This window comes from Strix uralensis, chromosome 10 (assembly GCF_047716275.1).
Source record: "Strix uralensis isolate ZFMK-TIS-50842 chromosome 10, bStrUra1, whole genome shotgun sequence".
NCBI lineage: Eukaryota > Metazoa > Chordata > Aves > Strigiformes > Strigidae > Strix > Strix uralensis.
Genome location: NC_133981.1, coordinates 22,876,264 through 22,903,779, shown reverse-complemented (window position 1 = coordinate 22,903,779; position 27,516 = coordinate 22,876,264). Strand labels below are relative to the sequence as shown.

Sequence of the window (27,516 nt, the reverse complement as noted above, 5' to 3'; positions counted from 1 at the left end):
AAGATCCATAAAAGCCTTTGGAAACTAAGGAGAGGAGAATGTGCACTGCATTTATCCAGAAGATGATTAAGCTATGTATATGAATATAGTATTTCAAATTATAATGAAGCCAGTATCCACAACTGAGTCATCTGAAAGGAACTGGAAATAGCTTATGGCTTCTAATAATAAAAATGTGTAACTTGGAAAACTTCATGAATGCAATTAAAATTTTTTTATTACTAGCTTGTTCTGAAACTTGGCTGATAACAAATTCAACACTTGTGTTGGGTAACAAACACATCACACATGGCAAAGTCACACACTTTGCCAAACAACTGTATAATAGAAGCTATTTCATTGCTAGGAATCACCCATGAAGGAGACGCTAAACATTTTCTCAGAGGAAGGCTAGGCTCTGCAAGCTTACAAGGAGAAATACTCAGTAAAAATCCTTGACTGGGAAGTTTCGGACACCAAATTCATCCCTGTTTGTTGGTCAGCAACTTCCTTATAACTCGACGGTTTCACTGCCACTTGTGCTAGTACAACAACAGAACACCAGGCAAAAGCAAAGTTTCATACAATCACAGAATCACAGAATGGTTTGGGTTGGAAGGGACCTTAAAGCTCATCTAGTCCCACCCCCCTGCCATGGGCAGGGACACCTTCCACCAGCCCAGGTTGCCCAAAGCCCCGTCCAACCTGGCCTTGAACCCTTCCAGGGAGGGGGCAGCCACAGCTGCTCTGGGCAACCTGTGCCAGGGCCTCACCACCCTCACAGGGAGGAATTTCTTCCTTACATCTAATCTAAATCTGCCTTCTCTCAGTTTAAAACCGTTACCCCTCGTCCTAGCCCTACACCCCTGATCAAGAGTCCCTCCCCACCTTTCCTGTAGCCCCTTTAAGTACTGGAAGGCCGCTCTAAGGTCTCCCCAGAGCCTTCTCTTCTCCAGCTGAACACCCCCAACTCTCTCAAAATACTAAGAATGTAGTCCATGTAAGGGAGGTGCTCCAGCCCCCTGAGCATCTTCGTGGCTTTCTGCTAGAACAGGCCACAAGCAATACAAGGTCTAAGTGGCATCATTCTTCAAGACTCCAGGAGTCTTCCAGGTGCTGCAGCCACTGCAGCTTTGAGGGACAAAGGGTTGAGTGTGGAAAAAATGAGTATGTAAGGGTCTCCAGGAAAAACCCATTGTAAAACTGTGGGGCTTCCCAATTTAATTATGATTCTTACCATTACCTTAAAGAGCATCTCTATCTATATGCTGCTCCCCAATTACTTCCCACACTGAACACAGACATACAGATATGGAAAAGAGAGGCTGTCGTGTACACTAAGAATATCTGTTGGCTAGTGACAGTCCTCAAAATACCCATTCATTTGTCTTGGCCCTCTGCAAATGAGTTAAAAGGTCTACACCCCACCCAGAGAGAGGACAAAATTTTGCCTCTCCTGTAAACATTAAGCAGTCAGGTAACTTTCCTCATTCTCTTTTTGCTCAAAAAGGCTTTAGAACATCAACAAATTACAAATAAAACTACTAACATTTTAACTGACAAACATCAGACACTGCTAAACTTTAAAGAGAAAGTTATGGAAACAAATAGTCTTAAATCAGCATGAATTACTAAACAGTCTATTATTACAAAATTCTTCTGGTTAAAATTCAGAGCAATCAGTTTTTGTAAAAGAACACACCCCATAATGCTGCAGACTACATTGCCCAGCAGACTCAAACAGGTGGCCTTGCCTGTGGTAAATTGGAACTTAAGATCCCTTCAAGATAACCTCACACTGCCTGGAAGTAAAAGCCAGAGCCCATATGATCACAAACATAGGTAAATTTTAAAAGAGTAGAAGTGTTTAATCTCCAAAAATATAAAAAATATTATAGGACGGGAAAAAGAGCAGTTTGCTCTCATAAACTCAAGAGTCACAAAGCGTGCATGATTTAATATGCACAACCAAGAATATATGTATTGAATATATGGGGCCATGTCAGGTAATGAGTATGGGAACATGATTTCATGACTTTAAAACAAACCAACCAACCAACCAACCAAAAATAAGTAGTTCTCATTTTGTATATATTATGTTTATTATTAAAAGTAAACATTTATCTATTTAACAGATACCTCTTTTAAAAAAGAAAGTACAATATACAACAACTTTTGTTGTCTCAAAGAAATCAACCTGTTCAAGCTGACCCGTCTGTAAAATCGGCAGGCTCTAAAGCTATCCAGAAATACATATGCTTAAACTTTCTTTTAACCAAAATCTAACCAGAGAAAGCTTGTACCACACAAGGAGCGTTAACACATCAAATAATACGCTTACACTATAAATACAAGGAGGAAATGTTGAACTTTGCTGAAATTTTTTTTCTGGAACACAGTATAAACAATGCACCAACCAAGCTATAATTCAAGTCACCTTGGTTTTCATGAGCAATTTTGGCAATTGTTCTGCATCCACACTGGAACTTATTAAGAATGAATGCTTACTACTGCATAGAATTTCAGTAATGTATAAACTTACTGAGTCACTGCATAGTCACAGAATTTGCTTTGAACCCCTACCCTCTGCTCTTTCAAGTAGTGCTGCAGAAGATGGGTGATAGATTTCAGGACTCCTCCTGGTGCTTCTTCAGTGTTGCATATGAGCTCACTCTACATGTTTATTTAGAGGGCCAGAACTTAATGAATTTGCTTCATAACTCCAAATCTCAAGCAGTTGCTTTGAAATATAATACAGTCTCACCACCCAAATTCCACTATCAAATGTGGAAACTGCAAGCAACCTTGCACCGGTAGCAAAGGCTCTGCAGCTCAACCCATTTGTTAGAGTTGAAATTTAACTTCTCTTGTCGAACAAGCCAAGTGAGGAGGAGACTGTGACTACGGCCAGTATAGAGGGGCTTCTACCATGATTTGGAACTGTTTTCTAGTAAAAAAACTACTGTTTTTTTTCTGTTTTACTCTACTAGAGTAGCGCTAGTAGAGAGACTACTAGAGAGTGTTTTCTAGCACTCTCTACTCTTCTCTGATGAATGACTCTCAAATACAGACAAACTGGAACTGACTCAAACCCATTTTGTTTTCCCTAATCTTTGCATGAAGCAGGTGTTAACCCAAATGGAGTCTGGGGATTAATCAAAGAAAGACAAGCATTTTAACATTCAAACCACTACTTACAGCTTTCACAACTTGAGAGAACTGATGAAAGATCCCTCACATAACAACATAATGTGACAATTCATGAGTTTTGTTTGGTGAATTGTTTTAGATGCCGTTAAAGGCTCATGATGACAAGCAACAACGACAGTTAATAGAAAATGAGTTTGTAATGATCTACAGCAAGGATGATGGAATCCCTGATTTATAATTATTTTCACGGAAGTAGCACCTTTATTTTTCCACTAAAATGAGGTCATACAATTAATTCTGAATATTAAAGACTGACATCTCTAGCAAAGTTTCTTCCTAAATAAATTCCCTGAAGTGCTTTGGTCAGACACTGAAAACATAAAAAGTGCTAATTAGCGTGCGAGCATATGCACCGTGATGTCTTACCTCCTCTTCAACAATTCCTCTGTCCTGGTTGATCAATACCCTAGAATTCAGTGGCCTGCTTAATTCAGAGTTGCAGGCTACCAGGAACAGCCAGCCTTTGTTCCAGCCTGACAGAGCACCGATACCTCTGCTCTCGCTGCAAGGTTACCATGGATCACCAAAAATATATATCCAGACCAGAAAAGGAATCATCACCCAAAAATATTTAGATTCAGAGCAATTCAGGATGAGGTCTCCTGGTTGGTCTATGCTGGCTCAGTCGCAAACCAGGTTGTTCTCCTCCCGCACAACTACCTATGAGAAGTTTTACCTCTCTGCTATTAAACAGTTTCATTTTTCATCATTTGAAACTGTGAGGATGGAATGTGGCAAGTCTTTGTTACAAAGAACAGAATAACAAAATGTGCTGTGTCAAAGTATTTTATTAGTAAAGCTGGTTTTTATTAGCCTCTTGACTCACGGCGTAATCTAAAGGAGAGCGCCTATCAAAGAGCGGTTTGTTCTGCAGATAACGCGGGGAGCAGCTCAAACACAAATAATTCCCGATTGCTGATACACTTCTTGCAGTGCCCGGTGCCAGCTGCACCCCCACGGCTGTGTGTGTCCCCCACGGCTGTGTGTGTGCCCCCCCCACGGCTCTGTGTGTGTGTGTGTGTGTGTGTGTGTGTGTGCCCCCACGGCTCTGTGTGTGTGTGCGTCCCCACGGCTGTGTGTGTGTGTCCCTCCACGGCTGTGTGTGTGTGCCCCCACGGCTGCGTGTGTGCCCCCCCCACGGCTGCGTGTGTGTGTGCGTCCCCCACGGCTGTGTGTGTGTGTCCCCCCACGGCTGTGTGTGTGTGTGTCCCCCCACGGCTGTGTGTGTGTGTGTCCCCCCACGGCTGTGTGTGTGTGTGTCCCCCCACGGCTGTGTGTGTGTGTGTGTGTGTCCCCACGGCTGTGTGTGTCCCCCTCGCAGCCCGGCGCTCACCGTTTTAACGCCGTCTCTGAGCAGCGCAGCACCTCGCAAGGGGAAAAACCGCTGCGCGGAGCCTCGGACTGTGCCTCTGGAAACAAACCCCGCCCTAGCGCGGACCTGAAAATCAAAAGCCAACGAGGCAGATCAGCTGCGCGTCCCGGGTGACTTAACGGGAATTGCAGCGGGTTGTTCGGGCGCGGCCGTGGCTGCGCGGTGTGGCCGCAGGAGCGCAGCGCCGGGTACCGCGCAGCTGCCGCCGGCGCGCTCGTTCGCCCACACGCGGTGGTTTATGTGGGTCGCGCCGCGACCCGAGCAGGCACCGGCCCGCGGGAGGGGGCTGCCGGCGGCCTACGGCGGGCCCGGCCGCAGCGACCGGCTGCCCCACCCGGCCCGTCGGCGAGGTCGGCGCCGTGCCCGCGGCTGAGCCTCCCTCCGCGGCGGGCGGACATGCCCGGGAGGCGGCCGGGCCGGGCCGGGGCGGAGAGAGGGCGGGGGCGGGCGGGAGGCGGGCCCGGCGCTAGGCCCGGCGCGGCGGGGGGCGGCGGGCGCTGCGCAGAGCCCGGCTCCCCTCGGCAGCGGGCGGAAGGCCGGAGGCGCCATGCCCGGCCCGGCAGCGCCGGGGGCGGCGGGGCCCGGCCCCGACCCGGAGGAGAGCTACGACTTCCTCTTCAAGCTGGTGCTCATCGGGGACGCCAGCGTGGGCAAGACCTGCCTGGTGCAGCGCTTCAAAACCGGGGCCTTCGCCGAGCGCCAGGGCAGCACCATCGGCGTGGACTTCACCATGAAGAGCCTGGAGATCCAGGGCAAGCGGGTGAAGGTGAGCGGAGCGCGGCCGGGGCGGGGCGGCCCCGACACCGCTCCGGTTCCGGGGCTGGCGGGCAGCTGGGGCTCGCCTCCCCCGCCCGCCCCCCCGCAGCTCCGGGCCGGCACGGCCGCCGAGATGCCGCCGGGGGCCGCCCGGCCCCGCCGCCGGGGGAGACGGCGGCGAGCGGGGCCGCCCGTCTGGGTGCCCCGCCTGAGGGCGGCTCCCGCTGCCCCGGCCCGCTGCCCGCTTGGCCGTGGGCGGCCGCCGCTGCGCTCCGAGGACCGGCTGCCCCGCGCCGGTGCCGCCTTCCCGAGCGGCTCCCGCGGGCGAGGCGGGGCCGGGCGCGGCTCTGGCACAGCGGGACCCGCCGCCCGGCCCCTCGGCGGCCCCGCGGCAGCGCCGGGACGAGCCCCGCGGCAGAGCCGGGCTTGCGGGCAGGCTCAGCCTGGGGTGTGCTGGGGCTGCAGCACCCCCCCTCCTCGGCCGGGCGTCCGGCGGGGGGGCAGTGCCAGCCAGAGGGACCCGCGGCTGCACTGCCGTGCTTCCAGGGAGGGGTGTGGAACCGGCACGCCGAGAGGAGCCGGGGGAGCAGCCGTTAGATTCGGCATACGTGAAAGTTACCTTAAGGCACGGTTTGCAGGGTGTCTCAGAAAGTGCAGCTTCTATAGTTCTTCTCAAACCGGAACAGATCAACCCTAAATTTGACTTTTCTTGTTGCTGGAGGGAGTCAGCTAGTCGTTAGGGTTAGAAAGAGGATGGGACAATTACCCAGTGGAATTACACTCAGGCTCGCAGGGACACGGATTCCCTACGACAGACTGGGCTGCTGAGCACAGAAACATGGTCAGTCAGCAGGGAAAAACCGCTTGAAGCACCTGCAGCTTGTAGGGGGCTGCTGGGATCAATCCCTTCTCCAGACCAGAGCCCTACAGCTGTCCTTACCCCAGTGGGACCAAGAAGGGCTTAATGCAATCACTGAGCATAAAACTGTAAAGCTTTTGGTGACATAGAAATACGGTAATTGCAGTTGAATTTTGGTCTGTGTTTACCAAAGTAGGTGTCAAAGTCCTCCATTGTCCTTTTCTTACAAATTAACTTTGGAGAGCAGAATATTAAGCAGAGAAAGCTGTAGAAAATGGAAGAAATGAGGGCTCACGTTTTTTAGGAAGGGAGGGGGATTAGAAGTTCCACACCTAGCAGAGGTGTTTATTTTCTTGGGAGTATTATACCCTTTTCCTATCATGTCTAGCTGGGGGTAACAGTTGAAAAGGAAACTCAGTTTTCTGTTTGTGCTTTCTAGCACTTCTGTGCTTTCTAGCAAGTGAGCTGTTAGAAGTGGGGTTTCTCCTTTAAGATTAAAACCTGGCTCCATTTAAATGCCAGGCACATAGAAGGTGACAAATGTGTCTGTTCCTGGTGCCAGGGGTCTCAGCCATGGGCTTCAGAAGTAGGGGAGGACTAGCCCAGGGAATGACCCCGTCTTCCTAGGTGTGCTTTTTCAGATCATCAGTATTTACACCTGAATATTCCTTTATTAGTCATCAGTCTGTAACAAAACCTGGGGATTATTTCTAAGTATTTTTCAAAAAACAAGAAAATGCAAGCGCTTGAGGCTTGCTTTTGCTATGGATTGTTCTGTACTCCCATTTAGAAAAAAAATCAGGGATGCACAGATTGAAGAGTATTTTAAGCGTTACTTCAGGCAAATTAATCCAACATCGTTGCTGATTTACTTTACAGTTGTTTTTGTTAGCTGCTGAGTCAGGGACACAGCTAGAATATGAAAACATTTGCTTAGTGGGTTTTTTTGTTTGGTCTGTTAAGGTGTGGGTTGTGTGTGAAGTTTAAATTCCAGTCAGGCTTTTCCAGTTGGATTGACATTTCAGAGCAGTCCATCTAATCTGGTAGGCTTGTTCAGCATGCTATAGGGCACAGAAAATAAGGAGGCATTTTATTACACTTTTGTGAGCTCCCTTATGAAGTAGGCAAGTAGGTGTGTGCATCCTGAATGTTTTACAAATTTGATTTTGGTGCAGGTTATAGTGATTCTAGGAGGAGCACTTTATCTGAACAGATCATGTCCTAACCCCTTAGTAAACAAGCCTGTACATGTGCTCTGCGAGAGATGCACTGTTTCTCATTGGTTTTGTTTAAAACATTTGTTTAAAAGTGTTTCAGATAAATTGTTGATTGGGATGCCTCATATCAAGAGATGTTCAGGATGTGTTTAAAATGACATTTGTTTGACGTTACAAAAAGGTCCTTACAAAAGCACGCCAGGTGATTCTCTGTGCTGCTCCAATTTCATTATGGGTTTATGCTACTCAGGACAGTATCTTCATAAGGAATGCAAAGGCTTGTTTTATTTTTAGCAGATGATGCAGAAATGGGAAAATTCCCATTTTTATAATGTTTTATAAGCTCATCTTTAGAAATTCCTTCAGAACAATAGTGTGTACAAAAAAGTCCCAAGGAGCTTTTGAATACTACTTGCTCCGCATCCCCAGTGGCCTAAGCTTCATTTTTAGTCAGGCTAAGGATAGTACACCAACACAACTGAGTGAGTATGAATTGGACACTTATTTTGAGATTGAAACAAACATTTTAAGGTTAATTGTGTTAGTGTCCCTTTCTGTTTAAAATGTCAGCTGTCGTTATTACAGTTACATAATGTTTCTGAAACATTTGGAGTCCAAGGATTTTAAGTCTCGCTTCCTTTTGATGCATTTTTGTTGGACAAGAAAAAAAAAAAAAGCACATTGGGATACTAAAGGTTAAGGTTCTGCAAATAACCCTTTTTAACTCAAGGCTTTCCTTGCATCTTAAAGCTGTATTCTTTCAAGTGTCTCAAATGATATTTCATACACTACTGCTTCATCAGGCACTGAAGCTGACTAAACTTCATGTATAAAGGGATGTTAGTGCTTGAAGAAGGAGCTATTCATGGACTGTCTTGATAACTGAAGCTGTCTCTTCAGAAATAAAACAGTAAAGCGCTGGTATTGTAAACTTCCCCATATGTGCTAACCCTGATTTGCAGAGATTTGCCACTTCCAGAGAGGAAGAATACCTAAGCTTGTCTGTGCCATCCAGTCTTCTGTTTCTCTTCTTGTTCTTTGTCTAAGATCTCCAGACCTTATGTGGGATCATACGAGGCAGTGCCTCTGGGCCGGGCCGTTGTGAGCCATGGGGGTGTTGGAGCTCGAAGGCAGGCTGTGTGGCACGGTGCCACGCAGGGGTTTGGCCTGCGGTGACCACTGTGACTTTTACCACAAAGGCAAATTCGGACCAGTGTATATCTGGAATTTTTCCCCCTCCACTTCATGAAATGTCTACAGTCTATCTTAATTTTTAAAAAAATGCCCCTAGTATATTCTGTTTAACACGTTAAAATTGTGGCATGCTACTCTCCGTAAAATACGTCCTTCTTAGCTGGCTAAATCCTAGAGTACCGACTGTAGTTCCCAGAAGTTGTGGTTGTTGACTTAATGCCTAGTGATTAAAGTCCTATTGATAAAATAATTACTTGTTCTTTGAGTGATAGAAAGAATCTGGCAAACAGAACAAAAATGTTTTGTAAGTGTTCTGTCACTGCAAGAAAAGATATTTATAAAAAGATGGAACTAAGATTTTATATAATGACAGGGAAGGACATTCCTATGTCTAAGTCCATGAATTGAGGTTAGTAATAATAAAATTCCTTTTCTTTTGATGAATTTCCTCCTGTGAACTGATAAATTGATATCTTTAATGTCTACTTTATGCTGTCATTTCATAGTGTTTTACATATACTGAATATTTTTTCTTTTATGCCATAGTTTTTATCTTGCTATATCTTTCAGAAAGCAGCAGGAGAAAAGAACATTCGAAAACAAACACATTCCTTTTATAACAAATACTTCTTTATGTATCATTGCACTTTTTAATTTACAAGCTTTTTCAGCCCTTACGATATCAAGATTCTTGGCTTTTGTTCAGGCCTTATGTCTGTAACTATATTCCTTTCAGAACGGCCCAGAATGTAATATGTCATTTATGTGGCCAAACTGCAAGTAATATAAAATTATGACTTGTTAACTGTCTTGTCTCCTGACTGTTGTGTTTAATAATGTTGCTAAACAAATACAAATTAAGCTATTGGTTATTACGTGGAAGCAATACTCTTTGGTATACAGAGGAAAGGGTAGCTCTCTGTCAACTCCTTTGACTTGTAATGCTAGAGCAAACAGGAATGCTGCATTCCCAGGAAACAGGCATTCCTCATTCTCTGAAAATTTTGTAGGGAAACAATTGAATGGAGCAGTTTATCCTAACTGTTCAGTGTACGAATATCACTTTAAATTGAAATACATTGCCATACCGATGTTGGTTTTGTTGCTTTTGGCTAAAACTGTATAGATTAAGTTGCAAGATTGTTTCAGTAAGTCTTTTTAGGAGCGAGTGTTGTGATTTGCCAGTGTACAGAAATGTATATTATTGTTTGCCATTTGAGATGACAGGATTTAGACACAGTCATTTGGTTAAGAATCATTTAACACAGTCTTTGCATCCACCATTTCACTACCAGGAAATTTTATGGAAGTTGCTGTATTTTGAAGAATTCGTAGCACAAAAATTACATTTCTATCTTTGTAAGACAAGGTATCAGCTGTAGGATGTGCTTAGTTTAATGCTGCTTCACAAGCAAAAGTAAACCTGAACTCCTGTGATACTTTAGAATAATCAGGAAAGTACTTAATTTCTCCCTACCTAACTTATTATTTAACGTGTCTTGAGGCCATTTGTAAAGCATTAACCTTTGATAAACCATATGTTTATCAATGTAAGAAGAATCCACATCCATCTATTTGATAATACTCATTTAGCGTGCTCTTTGGTCAACTGGTCACTCACAGTTTTCAACACTTCATCTATTTCTATAGTTGAAACTCTGCTTTCTTAATCAGACATCTTGGAATGATCTTCCAGAGACCCACCTTCTGTTTTCCTCCTTACTTCAAGTTGAAACATTCCTTGTTTCAGTTTTTCTCTGGTGTCTCTCATCTTCCCATCATGTGCCACTGTGAAGAGCCTGGCTCAACCTTCTTGATAACCTCCTCCTGGGTACTGGGCAGCAGCTAACAGGTCATCTCAAATCCCTCTCCCTTGCCAAATAAGTGTTTCCTTCAGACTCTCCTCACAGGGTATGTACTCCGATTACCTGACCTCCTCTGAACTTGCCCTCTGCAGTGCCTTGTACGGGGGCCCCAAAACTGAACACTGTATTTTAGCTGGAATCTAGTAAGTGCCAATTAAATGGGAATAATCACCTCTCTTGATTGCCTGGCTTCGGTCCTGTCAATACAGCTGGGGATGCTGCCAGGACGCAGTGCTGGCTGTGGGTCAAAGACCCCCAGGGGCTCTGCAGCACAGCTGCTCCCCAGCCAGGCAGACCCCAGCCCGCCTCCTTCCAAGGGCCCACTGACACATACTCCCTCTGTGCTCCTTCCCCACAGGAAAAGATGAAAAAGCAAATAGGAAAAAACATTCAAGACTTTGTCTAATGTACTTACGGAAAGCTCCAATTCTGCGGTGATTATATGGAGTCATGAAAAATCTTACAGGAGTTAATAGTTGGTTTAGCACTTTGCTATTCAGTACCAGTCAGTGCTAGGGGCTCTGCTGTCCAAAAAATTCAAAGCTAAAAGCAGATCAAAATAACCAGCTTTTGTAAGTAAATGGGCATTCAATAGTGAAACAATTAGCACAAGGAAGGTGGCTTCTTGTCTTTGTTCACTTAGGGTATTCTGTCATATTCCTTCTGAACAATGGGTATTTATTCTCTGTTCTTTAGCCTGTCCTCATCTGTTACTAGGGGTGGTTCCCCTGAAGGCCTGCTACCAATCTCTTATTTCTATTTCATAGGGGTTTTTTTCTTAGTATCCTCAGGTGAATCCAACACAGTTCTCCAGCAATCCCAACTTCTGTCTTTCTTACACCAGAATTGTTGCCAAAGTACTTACAAAATCAGGAATTGCTTAAAAAGGTTACTAAGTGACAGGCCTGGCTGCCATCACATTATTTACAGAGCTGAAGCACTTAAATTGAGGAAATTAATTATTAAGAACTTTGTGTCATACAGTGCAGATGCGATACAAAATATAAAAGAATATATGATTGTATCTTTCTTCTGTAATCTGTGGCTAATACAGTTAATTTCATATTTTGATTTTACAGTTAACTTATATTGAGGGGCTTTAAAATGAGAAATAGACTAAATTTTTTCTGAAGAATTTGCAGTTGTTATTTCTTGTCAAGGGTTGCATACATGTAAATACAGTTTTAACAGAGAGACTATGTAAAATTTTTACTATAAAATGGTAGTTTTAAATTCTAGTTGTGATTGGTATTTATATATAGTTGCCATGTTTCTTTTTCAATAGAATTGCCTGAAATTTCTGTACACCTACTGGAGAAAATAGTGTTTACTTAGGAGCAGAACTGGTATTTTTGTAATAACTTACATTATTTTTTTAATCATATCAGACTGATTCATGCTATAGATAAATATTTTTTCTTAGAGTTTTCTAAAGATGCTGTTGAGCAAATTAGCTGTATTTTGCCTTTAGGATTACATCTTGCTTTAAATTTGGTAATCTGGTTCATAATAGTTGCATGCTCTGTGTGTGTCCGTAGTGTGTGTTCTTAATGATTTAAAATGAGATAGTTATTAAAATTGCGATGTGACAGGACAGGTTTTCAACCTTCCAAATTGTGAGGAGCGAGTTGTTATTACCCACCCCCCCCCCCCCCCCCCCCCCCCCCCCGAAAGTACCTTTGCACACTGAGCATGCTGCAAGGCAGAGTGCTTCGTAGGAGCTGAAGCTGCCATCTCTGTGCAGGTCTGGCAGAGGAGGCTGTCGGAGGACTCCTTGCTCAGCTTCAGGTGAGGTTATCGGATCGGTTCACACCCGCCTTCAGCAACAAGTTAAACTGAAGGGGCGTACTCGTGATTCGACCTCATCGCCCTCTACAACTACCTGAAAGGAGGGTGCAGAGAGCTGGGGATGAGTCTCTTTAACCAAGTAATAAGTGATAGGACAAGAAGGAATGGCCTCAAGTTGCGCCAGGGAAGGTTTAGACTGGATATTAGGAAGCATTTTTTACAGAACGGGTAGTCAGGCGTTGGAATGGGCTGCCCAGGGAGGTGGTGGAGTCCCCATCCCTGGAGGTGTTTAAGAGTCGGGTTGACCCAGCGCTGAGGGATCTGGTGGAGTTGGGATCTGTCAGTGCTGGGTTAACGGTTGGACTGGATGATCTTCAAGGTCCCTTCCAACCTAGATGATTCTCTGATTGGTGCAAGACAACTTTGCCATTGCTCTAAAGGATCCTCACACCCTCCTCCTTGTGCAGTCTGTGTGCTTTCAGTACCACGTGGCTGTGTAATTAGTGTTAACCCTTCAAACAAAAGGAAAAAACCCTGTTTTTCAGTTACGTCAGTGAATTGAGCTGTATGGTGAATCAGATTAACAGGTGCTAGTTTCAGTGCAGGGAGAGGGCAAGGATATGCAACTGGGATGGCAAGTCTTCGGTGACAGTGTTGTCTTAGTTTGGCTTAAGCAAGTCCTTAAACTGTGCCCGTATCTGTCTTTCCCTGAAACAGAGTGAGCACTCACCTGGCCCCTTCTGCCAGCAGAAGCCCTGGGAACAGTGACACACAGGTGTGTCAGTTGGTATATATGTTCGTATATATATAGGTTTGTATCTGCCTGTGGGTCTCATACATACTGTAGTCTCAGCAACGAGAGCAAAAATACAACAAACTGAAGATTGTGTAAAAAGCTGAATGATTCAGAGTCCTTACACAGAAGAGGAGTGCAGGTAGGGGAGCATGAGGGAAAGAGCTTGCCTGGAGGATGTGGGCTGAGAGGGAGACTGCTGTTTGAGCTCCTGAGGTCAGACCTGTGGTCTCTGCTGGTCCCAGCAGGACACCCAGGGCTTCAGCAACTGAATTCAGTTCTGTGAACACCCAGACATAAATGCTTAAGTAAAAAAATGTGGGGGGGGTGCTGTGAGCTCTTGCTGGTGACACTTTGAGGTTGCTCTATCACTATTGAAAGGCTGTGGAAATTGGGGAGGACCAGAGAAAGGCAAGTATTGTACTCATCTTCAGAAGGGGCAAGAAATCCTGGGAACTACAGGCTGGTTAGACTCATTTTGGTCCCTGGGAAAATCATGGAGCAATTCTTCCTGGAAGAATTACCTTTTGACCCCACTTTGAGCAGGCACTTGGCCTTGTCACCTCCCCAGATCTGTCCCAGCCTTACTGATTCTGTAATTCTGTGGAATTCACTTAGACATTTTCAAAATCCAGTGTACAGCACAAGGCCCAAGACTGGCTTGTTCAGTCACTTTGCAGGTACATCGCTTTTATTCGTACATGCCATGTGAAAAGTGTAAGTTAAACTAAACTTTTTTAATAATAAAAGTTTATAATTTTTCTGCGTGCACAAAATCTTTCAGACCTCTCCCAAGAGTTGGGTAATCATTATTAGCCTTGTTTTGCGCTTGACCTAATCAAGTATTGAGATTGAAAACTACATAACAGAAACAAAGGTCTAGTGGGAGACTTGAGTACAGAGAACATCATACATAAACTTGCCATGAACTTCTGTGTCTCTAATAATTGTCTGTTGACTGCTCTAAATCATTATGTGTTCCATTAATAATCATTGCTTTGTGGTTTTCTGTTTTCTGAGTCCATTACACTCCCTTCCCCTTCTCTGAGAAAACTGTTACCAGGACTGAGAAGTACTTTTTCATTGGATTGATTCCCTTTAGGCTGTACATACCTCATTTGGGATCTAAATGCTTGGTTAGCACAGGGAAGTGATCTGATCAGTACAGCCTTTTCCAAAGTGAAAGGCTGAGTCAGAAGATACAAATGAAATACTAATGTGCAAAAGAAATAAATAGAAAAATGATTCCATATTATTTGGTACAAAATATCACTGGCACGTTGTGTTAAGTTGTTGTCAGCTTTTTAAAATAAAGAGGTTCAGAGAGAGAGGAAATAATAAACAACAGCTCCACAATATGGGAAGATTAAAAAACCCAGGAGTATTTGCTTATGTCCTGTCTCAGTTAAGAGGAGATGCAGAATATAAGGAATGGCACAAAAAGACAAGCAGTAGTCTCTCCTTTATTATTTGGGGATAGAGAAGTGAAAGTGCAACAGAAGGACAGAAAATGTAAAATTTGTGAAAGGAAATTCTTTGGTTTCATTGCTACTATATATTGAAGCCAAGAGCTTTGGAAGATTGAAAAAGGATTAGAGATTTATATGGAGAATGAGAATATCCACAGCTACTTTAGATTAAAAGCTCCTGGACTATAAGCCATCATGTTCCAGAACATTAGACAACCTATAAAACAAGAGGATTTTAAAAGAAATTTTCCCTACGAGCAGGATATTGTGTTTGTCCACACTGAGTTATTTGACTCCTTCCTCTGGGACATCTAGTACTGGGAACTCAAACCCTGATACTAAACTCGTAGTTCTTATGCTGCTGGATTTAGGCAAAAGTATGTAAGCTAAGCATTTCTTCTTCCTGACAAGATGTGATGTCTGTTCTACCACCTGAAAAAGGACAGCTGACTAGATCTTTGACTGACGATATTGAAACCGAGAATTGCTGGCATTTCTTTTATACATTTTATGTGTTCTATATATATTCTTTTAATTGTCTCATATTTCCTTATAAAACAGCATCAGTGTTCTCAGATGATACTACCACATCCTACTGCAGTTGTTACTGCCCCTGTAGCAGAACGGGCAAAACCACGTCAGTACCACAGGCAGTACGCTAGCGAAAGCCCGGCTGTCGTTTCAGTGACACACCAGATGATGGAGTGGCTTGGCTGTGGACTAACATCATGTTTTACTAACTCTGCTAGAGAAGGTGTCAAAGAGGTAGGACTGGACATGCAAGTGATAATTTCATGATCTGCTCCAGAATGATGCATCAGCGCTCACCTGCAGGAACCCGGAGTGTCTCGGTTGATACAGATACAAACTTTGAGCAGCCAAGTGCAAAAACGTTCTCCAGTGTATATTATCATCCTTAAGTCATGAACAAAGGACTAGAAAAGCATGATGCCAAAAGATATTACATATAAGGCTATTGAATCAAGTCCTATCTTTTGATTCAGGAAAGCTTGCTAGCCAGTGTCTCACTGTCTGCTTTGTTTTATGTAGTTGCAGATCTGGGACACGGCTGGCCAGGAGAGATTCCGAACTATCACCCAGAGTTATTACCGCAGCGCCAATGGAGCAATCCTAGCCTATGATATCAGCAAGAGAGGCTCTTTCCTGTCCATTCCTCGCTGGATCGAGGATGTGAGAAAGTATGCTGGTTCCAACATAGTACAATTACTGATCGGTGAGTTTAAAATACTAATACCAAGCACTACAGGTTACTGTACAGTGTAATGAGTTGCAATACTTGCTTAAGATGGTTAGATGTTTTAATTTTGATTGAAGTTAAGATGTAATAGGTCTGGTTGGAAATTTTCCCAACTTTTTTTTGTAATTATAAAGTGCTGATTCATCAAAACAGAAATGTTTTGCTTTGATTAACTTCCATTAAGAAGTAGACAGCTCTGTATCAGAAGCCAGCTTTGAATCCTTTGCGTCTCAATGGAGAACTGGGTACCCAAGATTTCCAGGTTCTGAGGCACAGCTGGTGTGGAGCTGTTCTCAGGATAAGGATCATAAGGTTTCCTGGGCCCAGAGAAGCTCCATCATATCAAGCCGACATGTTTTGGTGAACTGGAACACCCACATACTTCAGCAGACAGGGGATTTCAGAAGGACCTCAGGGCAATCGGGGTTTATCAGTTCTCTGCTAGAAGTTCTGCTTCCCAGCCCCAATGTTTCTGACTCAGATGTGGCTCTTGGGGCCTGTAGACCCACTGATACAACATCAGTACTATTCTAGATTCCTGTAGGTACCAGCAGACTGCTGTTGTTTTCACACAGTGGTTTTAGGTTTCACTGCTAGCCCATTTTTCTTCTGTTAAGGTCTACACTCTTCAGTAACTGACTTGTTCTGTTCTCTTCGTGAGCCATACAGAAACACAGGTTGGCAGGGGTTTAGGAGGTTTATCTAGTCCAACCTCCTGCTCAAAGTGAGGCTAACGTCAGGTTGGTCAGGGCCTTTTCAGTCAAATTTTGAAAATCTTCAAGAATGAAAATTCTGCAGCTTCTCTGGGCAACCTGAGAACCTCCTCCTGAATACTTGCCCTGACATAAATAGCCATTATAATTTACTCTGTTGTTTCTGTCCTCTTCCAGGAAACAAGTCTGACCTAAGTGACCTTCGAGAGGTTCAGCTGGAGGAAGCACAGAGTCTGGCTGAACACTATGATAATATTATCTGTGCCATAGAGACCTCTGCGAAAGACTCCAGCAACGTGGAAGAGGCTTTTGTGAAGATGGCTACAGAGCTCATGATGAGGCACGGAGGCCCTATGTTCAGTGAGAAGAATACTGACAGCATCAAGCTTGACAGCAAAGACGTTGTAGAAGGCTGGGGGTGTGGTTGCTGATATGAGCTAGGTGATATCCCTAACTTTACTGGAATTTAGATGGTGCTTCACCCTAATGCTGAGTAGCACGGTAGCCATATTCTCCTCCTCTGTGAAACCAGCAATTTTGTAGAGGTTAGACACAATCCTGTTTGCTTTGGTGTCTTATTTTTAAAAAGGGACTTTTGAGAGGTAGTCCTGAAAGTCAGACCCTCTGAAAAACTTACTCAACATTTGTCCCCACCATTTTCTTTTCTGTAACCTTCGCACAAGTTAAAGTGGAGGAAACAACTTTCAACTGGTGATGTGGGGTGGGGAGACAGATGGTTGGGGAAGAGACTGATGCACACCCAAAGTTCTGAAGCATTTAGCGTGGGACTGTTGGCGAAGGAGGTCACTTTTGGAATAGGCAATCTTGACAGTGTCTCAGCACGCCACCAATGACCAGAAAGTGACCGTGTCTTTGATAAAGGTATTTCAAGTGTCAGAATACCCAACGTTTTTATTACAGGACCAAATAGCAGTCACCTGTCCTAGGGCATATGGATTGCTAGCTAGTATTGGAGCAGGCCCAGGTGGAGAAGCCTGCTCTCAGGTTTTGTTGTAATTTTTTTAAGTTACAATTTTAACTAAAAGCAAAATCAGCCTGAGCAATATCACATGACTTGCTGTCAAGCAGGATTGGACCAGTGTAGTTATTTTAAATATAGCCTTGAGGAGGGGGTAGATGCATTTCATTTATTATTGTTTGCACGGTGATAGCTCCCTTTTCCAAGTGGGTATCACTGAGTTTTTGCCCTCAGGTCTCTTAATTTCATTCCACAACTCAAGACCTGCACCACTGGAAACAAGAACTGGAGAAACCTTGAACTGACTGGTAGCCATGATCTCCTGCCATGTGCCTAATGGTCATATACAGGGTTAATTCTGATCATACATTTGACATTGTTACCAGAGTGTTTATTGCTTAAGTGGCATAGTGGGTTTGGTTTTTGGTTTGGTTTTTTTTTTTAAACTATCTCTTTAAATACAATCTGGGCATATAATGGGAAAGAAGACCTCAGAATAGCTGAAAACTGCATGCATTGCAACTTGCTGGTTGTAAGAAACGAGATCTTTTTGAGTGATTCCTTCCCAAATTTGTACTCAACTGCTTTCCTCTCCCTTTCACAAGCTACCACTTGCTTTTCATTTCTTGAAAACACTCAGCAGGAAAAATCTTTCACTGTTGATCAAAAGTCTACATTAAGTAAAATAGATTTCATAATTCAAGTACATATACTAGTCTTTCAGATTCAGCTCTGTATTATATGTTGTAGGTGCAGTTGAACTGATGGCAGAGTCCGCTCTGGATTTACTCTCAGGCATCCTACAAAAATGGGTTTGCAAAGGGAGCAGAAGTAGGATTATTTTTAACTCTGCAGTTAAAGCAAAGGTGTTCAGCGGTGACAAGTGATTTTTGCAATCCTGATAGTGAAGGAGGTCATTTTCAGAAAGCACCCACTTGAAGTCACTTGTCCCTTTTGATCAAAAAGGACCTCGATTAGTTTGCTACTAGGACTATACCAGTTTTTAGCCATTCAACTTACCCGCTATCATGAAAATCAGGAAGATTTAAGAAAGGGCTAACGGATCCTAATTTTAATACTATCCATCTTCCTACAGAAAATATTAAAACATTCTCTGGTCTTTCTGATTTTTTTTAAACTATGAGGTAGATAATTTGAGGAGTTACGTATGCTTTGTAGCCTGTTTGCTTCTAATCTAAGGGGTTAGTTCTCAAGTTTTATAGTAGTAAGAGCGACAGGGCCTTAAATTTTTCAATTAGTATAGTTTTCACAATGCTGATGTTTTATATGGAAGGGCAGGTTGAGCTGCAGTACTCAGTAGTATTTTTGGACAGTGTTCCAGGACATTCCCAGCTCTCCTGTATCCAAAGACAACAGGCAATAAGTGTCCAGCAGTAGCTAGACACTGAAAATGAGAATTGTCCAAACTCTCGCTTTGTTAATGATCAGCAAACGCTGTATTCCCCTCTCGGAAGAAACTGTGAAGACAGTCCAAGCTAAAACTCAGTCCTGATGACTGCTTTTCCTCCTGGTTAGATGGTCCTTAAGACACAGAATATTAGGAAGCATTTGACTTCTTATGGTTTACATCTGTATGTCGCAGTCCTGCAGTGCTGCATGCTTGAACATGGACCCTCAGATAAGCTCAGCCTCCCACTATTTGCAGGATCAGTGCCAAATTATTTAAGCCATGCTGATAAAAATTCACATTTAGGAACAGTATTGCTACTGCTCAGATTGAAATCAGTAGTTTACATAGTACTTCATCTTAAAACTGGAGCAAGAGGCACAATGAACATAAATGCTGCTTCCAATACAGTCAGTGAATGATTGTGTTTTTACAGCAGATGGAGAACTGAGAAATTACTGATCTGTTTCTTTAGTCTTGAGGTTTGTTTAGTAAACAAGTAGAATTAGACTGAGCCCTATACTTTTCCTTACAATTTGCCCCCATATATCTCTTAAGCTAGTCTTGCAGGTTGAGACTCTGTCTGCAGGTTAGTCTGTTTCAGTCAGAAAACATGACCTACAGCAGCAGTGATCTGTTCACTAGGCTTTCAGATGAAGGCACCAATTCAGATTAGTTTTCATTTTGCTGTAGAAAACTAAGTCTGTGGCTTTAAGTCAGCTTTGGCTTCTAACTGGTGGCTCTTCTGTGTTGTAACAAGTGTAATACAAGTTGGCATGCCCTGCCTAAGTGAACAAAAGGGAACAAAGAAATAGACTGGAGACCTGGGTTATTTTTTCAGGATAGTAGCAGCTATGAATGACAGTGCTTGGGCTGTCAGTAGTAAAAGGCTATTTCAATTACCAAACCCTTTCTTTGGCTATTAGTAATAGCACAATACTCAGTAGGCTGATAGCTTCTTGACCAGAAATAAACGGTAAACATAGCTTAGAGCTTTTCACTCCCCTTCTGAAGACTTATTAAATCTGTAATTCACACACCTAGCTATGTAATTCAAGTATTAGGAAGACAGTCCTGTTGGTTTAATTCTGTGAATCCTATTGAAACCAAAAGGATACCTGGGTGAAGAGTGAGTAGCAATAAACCTGAGATTTATGGGTAAAAACCTCAGTCTCAAATCTTAGGTTACAAATGTGCATCAAGTGAATAATTCAGTAGTGCGTGATCAGAGTTCGCAGCATAAACATTTGCCAGGGAACCTGTTTGCTGGCAGTTGAACATTAACAAGACTATGGTACAGTAATTGCTTCTAAGCAGGTCTTCTTGGCTGAGCATGTATTTGCATTAGTATTTATCATTTATTGTTGGCAAAGTGTACAAAATATTACAAAAACACAGAAGGGGACATTGATCCCTGCCTTGTAACACTTAGGAGTGGAATGCAGAGGCAAATACTGAAATGAAATCATCAGCAGAATGTGGTTCCCAGGAGCGTGGGCATTGTTATCCTTTGTATTGATTTTGATTTAAGCTAATTTTATCTGCAGTTACTCATCCAGTCCATCATCATGGATGGAACTTGTCCAAATATTTACAATTAAGTAAATATAATACCAAATAAATGTCAGCCCAGAAACCTGCTAACATTTGCTTTGCAAAACAAAATTTTTAAAAAATGAAAATACTTCAGAACAGAGGAAAAGTCCTAATGATTTTATCACTTTCACTGTACTGGAAAGCAGGTCACTTTTGTGGGGGGAAAAAACTACCAACAAAATGAAGCCCAGCTAATACCACATAGCTTCTAAGAACTTCATGAGAAGTAGAGCTCTTGCTCAGTTTCCTTGCCTTTAAAGAAGATAATATTTATTTGAAGAATAGAGCTGATTGTCATGTGCAATATACCTGTGTTACTGCAGTAGTACGTCACCGTATGTATATGCTCACATGGTAGCACCCTTAAATAACTAATATTAAAGCCTTTCCTTGAGTTGCCCCAGTACCTATTGTCCCCCTGATATTTACACCTCTGTTATTTAATCTCTTAGTCCCAGCCAGCTGACCATTTGAATGTCTTTTGCCATCTCATGCCAATCCTGAGGGAACTGGGAGGTAATAACATTATTAGCTTCTCTTCGTGGTATTGTTTTACTCAATGTTGTAATGAGAGTCTCTTTAAAACAAGGTGAATTTATATGTTCTTTCATTAATAGAAATTGCTTATCTTTACCTATCCTGCTTTCAAAACATTTATATGTTAACAGACCACTGAAGTTTACCCTACTGCATTATTTTGGGTAAACAGTGTGCTGGAGGAAAACGAAGTGAGAACAATACATGCTTTGTGAAACTGAAAAATAAAGTTACTCTCCTTTTGGTATCTTCCAGCCTTGGAGAGTGCTCACTTTAACCCCTGTCAGTCATTCTCTGTGGAGACCAGGTTATGGGTAGAGTGTGCAACCAGTAAACAGGGAAGCTCCAAGGAAGTTGGAGTGAGTATGTACTCTTGTGAAGAGGTAGCTCCCACATGACTCGCTTTGCCCCAGTAGCTGGTGATGACCACATAGCTTGTATTCCCACCCTTGTGGTACAAGAAGTGAGGCAATTAAACAGCAACAGGGCCGAGGACGTGTAGTTCTTGGTCACATTGAAAGGAAATGAAGCCCAAAGTTTAGGCTAATCACCCTAGCCACTTAATTATGCTTTCTCAAATGATACTAAGTTGTTTCATCAACTAAAAGGCATTCCAGATTTACAAATTTGGCAATAAACGATGCCACATTGTTAATGTAGATTAACAGTTACATTTTATTACAGTTGTATGAAGTGTGGTGATTAGAGTCACAGAGCAGAGTCCTTTAGGTTGTTCAGGTTGTTTAGGCTGTTCTCAGATTTGACAATTCTTTTCCATGCTATAAGAAGAGATTCACAGATTTGGGAAATACTGGCTCAGTTTACTTTTGTAGTATCTTCTGGTGCTGATCATCCCACTGAGATTTCAGTTAGAGAACCAGCCTCCTGGGTATCTCAGTTTTTACTGGCCAGGTGATGTTAGATTTCTCTTAACTCTATTGAGTTGGATTATAGAGCTATTCGAAGCTGTAAAAATTCTCAAATGGAAGCATTTAATTGCAGTCCCCACTGTGTACTTTAGAAAAAAAACCCCAAACTATTCCACAACTCGATGTTCTGATTTCTGGCACAAGTTTAGCCTTCTGCATCTTTTTTATCATTTCATTTCAGTTTACTTGGAAAACAGCAAGGTTACAAAATCAAAACAAACAAACCAACCCAAATGTATATTTCCTGTCCATGGAATTGTTGCCAGAAGTTAGATAAAAATAGCCAGCATACTCTCCTATCCTGATCTTAGATAGCATTTTTTTAATATGACTGAAAAATGTTAAAATGCACTTTAAAAATAATTCTTCAAAGCACAAAAGGGTTGCATTTTTTTTTTCCACTGTGTTTTTTCAAATAAGGGTTTCTATTACTTGAATACTGATAAAGGTAGTTACCTGTATTACATTCATAACTTTAGGCATCACTGAAGACAGACTGTGTCAACAATAGTCTTGTTTTTCCATATGAGTCAGCGGCCAGTGGAAAACAAGGGAACAGAATAACTTCACAAGAATGAGAAGAGTGAAGCCTGAGTAACAGTCAGGGAAGATCTTCTGTTTAGTCCGATAAAATGTGTTAGGTTTAATCAATGCTTACTCAGTTCAAAGAAAATACTTTCCTTCCCAGAGGTAAAATAATACACTACACAAATAGTTATGGGTTTTCCTGTCCACTTCTTGTACAACAGAAATTTGACTGCTGTCTATACTGAAGAAGAGTGGACTGCTAAATTAGTTAAGTGTATGGTAACAGCAGAGTTTAGTATTAGGAGAGCTCCTAAATTGGCTTAAAGCTGGATTTAAAACCTATTCCTTCCATTATGAGGTAAAAAGGTGCCCCAGGACACCATTTGAAAACCATTAGAAGATCCAAGATCATACCTTGATAAAAATTTATTAAGGCTCTCTTTATCATTAAAAAAGTCACTTTCCATGTTTCTTTTGCAGGATATTTTTAGACTTCAATTGAGTTATTTCCAATTCAGTTATCCAACTGACACTGATTTCTACTTTCTTTCAACCTCAAATTTAACAGAAAACTGAGGATTCTTCCCATCACAAAGTGCTGAAGGGCCACCAGATAGGCTATAACCAACAGGTTTTTGCAGATGTATAGCTATCAATCTCCTGCTCCTGTGACACTTACTATCTGCAATGTGTATGTATAATGCACTGTACTCTGAAATCAATCAAGTCCAGCTCTGCGATCATTCAGCCAAGGGGGTAGTGTAGGTCAGGGTAGGGTATGAGGGAGGTATAGCAGCTTCACAAAGCTGCTTCTGTTTCAGCCACTTCTGTCTAAAGCTTACATAGCCCATTCAAAATTTAAAATACTACAAGTGAACTATTTTTCTTTAGTCATAACATTAAAAAAATCCTACTTTGATATCTTTTAATTTTAAAGCCTCGACTAGGATACTAAGAACAGTCATCACCTATTTTAAGCTTTCATAAGAACATAAACCTTATCATTGAGTATTCTGTAGGAGTTTGAACTTTAATTCCCCAATAAACTCACTTAGACATCTTAAAGTACACACTATTTGGATGCAATAGCTAGCTAAAAGGATCCACGTTTCTGTAAATTTTAGCTTAGAGAAAGTACCTTACATATGACCTGTGGCAAGGTAGCAGTTATTTCTAATTGTTCAATCAATAAAAAAAACAACCACCTTATGACACAAAGATTACCTTCTCCAGAGAAAAGCAGAGGAAAACATTAAAGACTGTATTTCCTTAGAAATGGTCTTTTTAGAGCACCTGCCCAACACAATCTGTTTATATCCAAAAGCCAGTCTCTTTTCAGTAACTGCTCAGTGGCAGCCTATTACACTGCACTGTGCTGTAAAACGTGTGATCATCAACACCCATTTTTTCTGCAATAAATTCTATAAGCAATACAGATTTATACAAAGATGCAAGGGGGTGATTGTGGATATCTAAACTCCTGTCTGTGAAAACAATGAAAGATTGTCCTTCGAACACAGCATGCAAACTTGTCTTGGCAATTTGAAGGTACCTTTTAAAAGTGAGTCAAGAGCTGAATTTTCAGAGACATTAAAGCTGCAGGCAGGTGCCTGCCAATTTCTTCAAAAGCATCGAGTTACCACTGCAAAAAAGCACAAAACTTGTAAGGAGCGGATTTTGCACTAAAGGGAAATAGTTATCAGAAAAAAAAACCAAAACACGTTAATGTGAACGGCAGAGCATCCTTATTATTCTGTATTTTTCATGTTCATTCCCTATTTGAATGCTGTGCGTAAGCGTTTTTCCCTTTATAAATGGTATTCAAATAGATTATTCTAAGTAAGTGTGAAAAGTAGTTTGTTACTTGACAAAATAAAATGCTATATACATTTTCTTAAGAGTGTGATAATATTGATGAGGAGAGTAACTTTGCTAATCCAGTTTGGTGTTGTCATAGAAGGGATTCACCAGCTCGAGTTAAGTGTTGGAGTGGTGCTACATCCACGTGCCATTTCAAAACCAGGGGAAGCCAGCGGTGAGCTCGGGCACCGTCCTGCTTGCCAGACGATGCAGATGTACACTGAGCAGAAGGTGAATTTAGTTATTTGTAACGGTTTTAAAAGATTTCTATTTTATACTTCTGTAAGGAGAAATGCTAAGATTTTTGAAGTCAGATGTGCTCAGTGCTGCCAGCCAGCTTTTCCCTCTCTCGTGCCTCACTCGCTGATATCTGACAGATATAAACCCCACGTCTCCAGAGACTAGATAGCGTTGAAGCGAGTCTGGCTCACACACTTGGGGAGAAAAATAAAAATCTCTAATTCATATTGAATTCATTCACTGCATTCCAAAATTATTGAGGGATTTGGATGGTAACAGTGTTAAAATTATTCTGCATTTTCTAGGACAAATCTGTTGGTGTTTTTCAAGGTTTCTTCAAGAGATGCAGGCTCTACATTTCTAATCAGCAGTAGCTACTTTGCTTTTAAACTTTCTTATCACAATACTGACTAGATCATTTGGAATATGAGGAGACAAGGGAGCAAGCTTGCATACTACAGTAATTTTTTTATACTTTACTTTCATCTATTTATGAATTTATTATGAAAAATATTTTTAAACATACGAAACCCGCTTTTTGTTGTGAATCTTAGCAAAGTAGTGGATACATTGTACTGTATATCATTAAAACGGTTTAATTAAAGTAAACATTTGGCAATTAATATCTTTTGTGGTTATTTTATGCATGTACCTTGCTGTGGTTTATTATCAGAAACAAAATCAAGTTTTAAGAAATTATGTATCCAATTCTACAGTGCTGTATGGTCTTCTACTTTTATACAAGATATGATCTAATGTACTCTTTATTAAACAGTGCTTAACCCTCTTCCTCTTATCTTTACAACTGCCCATCACTTACATAAGTGCATGCACATTAAATTGTTTCAAATTAGTAAACCCTCCAGCATTCCTGGATGGCAGATTAAGAGTGAAAACCCAAGTCCTCAATGTTGGAGAAGTGCAAATAACTTTTTTAGTGCTTACAATTAAGTGTAAACAATGTCGTTACAACTCTACCTTCCCAAGGGAACATTTAGATCCTGGGTTTTATTTAATGGCTGTAAATTAAACAAAGCAACACCCCTTTCTTTTTCCTTGGCTTTTTAATTCTAACAATGGTAGATGAGGGTTTTTGATCTGCAGGAGCCAAATATTGAATTACTTGGTTCTGTATTCAGTCTACTACTTCAGTAACAGCCTCAGCTACTAAAACTGCAATCACTAGTTTTCAATGAAATGGCCATGCTTTAAAGCTGGTTCCTTAGAGTGCTGGGTAAAGAGAATTAACTAATAATTCAGCTAATAATGACACATTTTTTACTACTGAAACATTCTGGGTGTACCTATACATGTCACTGGTGTGCACAGCGCCGCAGAGAATCAGTGTAGGAGATAAATAATGCAAGTGTCGCTCTTAACAGGTACCTACTCTTTGTAGATACTGAGCTTTGTTTTTTCATGTACTTCACATGTGTTCTGCACATCTATAGTATAGTTTCTAAATCTGTGTGGGGAAAAAACCAACTTACCCAAAAAATACAAAGGGAAAAGCAAGTTGTGAATTCCAAGGCTGTGACATGAAGCAAAATGTAACTGTTTATGCAAAACTGAGTTCCATTTATGTAAATAATTATTATAATACAGTCCTAAAATATAACACGTAGAACAGTTCTCTCTAAACCCTGTAAAACGCCTGCCCTTCAAAGGCAAGCCTGGCCTTTCACAGCATACACCAATGACACCTGGTATGAGCCTTGGAACCTGCCTGTCTTGCTGCCAATAAGCTCTCACAGTATTTCCAGAGCAGAAGGGACACACCTGTGTCGATATAACTAACTAGTTCCATATCTGCTTCCCAGTTCACCTGCCAAAGCACTACACGGCATGAAGACCACACAACTATTGACCGATGAGGGAGCAAGATGGGTGGCCACCCGTGGGTAGCCAGAATCTCCCCAGGACACCCTTGGGCACCCCTGAAAATGTGAACAGGCTAAACTAGTCAAAAAAGGTTATGCGGAGGGAAAAAACCCAAAACCCTGCTCTGATCTCGGCTGCCTGATCATTTGTAAGTGTGCGTGGCACATTAAAATACGTATCACTAACAGTTCTCTATTGCTATCTTGAATTTATTACGGAAAACAACCACGACAACTGTTTAGTTGGCCTATTATAAGTGCATTAATCCAGTAGGAGGAAGCCTGATGCACTCCAACAGAGGCCTAAAAATTGTGTACCAGGTTTCAGTACTACACTGACAGCCAGCAAGAATATCTTTCAAGCTTAGTGAAAACATTCATTTTGGAGGATCTTTTTCAATACTCCTACCGACAGTCATCTGCAATCCCGCCGCACTGCAGAGGTTGCTTTTCATGCCCTACTGCTGCTGCAATATTTTTAAGTTTAATCTTTCTAGATATGATTCAGTTACACCGTATTGCAGCATATCATCACATTTGTGTTGCTGAAGAACGTAAGACATAGCAACGTAAGGGAGGTTGTCCCAGAAAAAAATGATCGATACAAAAGCTTCAACAGATTATTGTGAATTACTCACATCTTTAAGGCAAGCTACCTGGATATGAACTTTTACTAAAAAAACCTGCAATTTGAAAAGACTATCCCATAACAAGTAGTATCAATAGGTGTAGTAGACTGATTTTAGAAGTGGAAGATGTGCTACAGAATAGATTATTTCTTTAATTACATTTAAGAGCATTCAAGTTTTGACATGATAAATTTAATTTTAAATGCAAGGGGTTTTTTTTATATCAAAGAGGTGATACCTGAAAATTTGTTTTTCTTAAAATACAAGTCTCATACATTCCTCCAACTTTAACTGAAAAATGCTTCTAAAGAAAAACATGGGATACTGAAGACAATACATGACTGGAGTTTAAAATATTGTCAGTTTTGTATTAGCAAAAATAAGTACAGGATATATTTTTGAAAGGCTGGTTTTGAGGGGGTTTTTTAATAGAACAAAAGGTGTTGAGAATAAAAAC

At 41.8% G+C, this 27,516-nt stretch overlaps 1 protein-coding gene across 4 annotated transcripts; it reads left to right on the top strand.

Moving 5' to 3' along the window:
• The first annotated feature begins 5,059 nt into the window (after positions 1 to 5,059).
• Positions 5,060 to 25,173, top strand: RAB43 (RAB43, member RAS oncogene family). 4 transcript variants are annotated; one of them, XM_074879760.1, is made up of 5 exons: positions 12,139 to 12,240; positions 12,958 to 13,015; positions 15,064 to 15,267; positions 15,553 to 15,736; positions 16,651 to 25,173. In XM_074879760.1, the coding sequence occupies exons 3-5, from the start codon at positions 15,079 to 15,081 to the stop codon at positions 16,902 to 16,904; spliced, it is 627 nt and encodes a 208-aa protein (XP_074735861.1). In that variant the 5' UTR covers positions 12,139 to 12,240; positions 12,958 to 13,015; positions 15,064 to 15,078; the 3' UTR covers positions 16,905 to 25,173. The 4 variants fall into 4 exon arrangements, with proteins under 4 accessions (XP_074735858.1, XP_074735859.1, XP_074735861.1 ...); XM_074879757.1 differs by lacking the exons at positions 12,139 to 12,240; positions 12,958 to 13,015 and adding an exon at positions 5,060 to 5,327; XM_074879759.1 differs by lacking the exon at positions 12,139 to 12,240 and having other exon boundaries at positions 12,766 to 13,015.
• Positions 25,174 to 27,516: the final 2,343 nt, after the last annotated feature.

Excerpts from the sequence above, each read along its gene's own strand:
- RAB43 (XM_074879757.1), top strand. The coding sequence starts at position 5,109 with ATGCCCGGCCCGGCAGCGCCGGGGGCGGCGGGGCCCGGCCCCGACCCG. Across the intron at positions 5,328-15,063 it reads TCCAGGGCAAGCGGGTGAAG|CATCAGTGTTCTCAGATGAT; the intron begins GTGAGCGGAGCG and ends CTTATAAAACAG. Across the intron at positions 15,737-16,650 it reads CATAGTACAATTACTGATCG|GAAACAAGTCTGACCTAAGT; the intron begins GTGAGTTTAAAA and ends GTCCTCTTCCAG.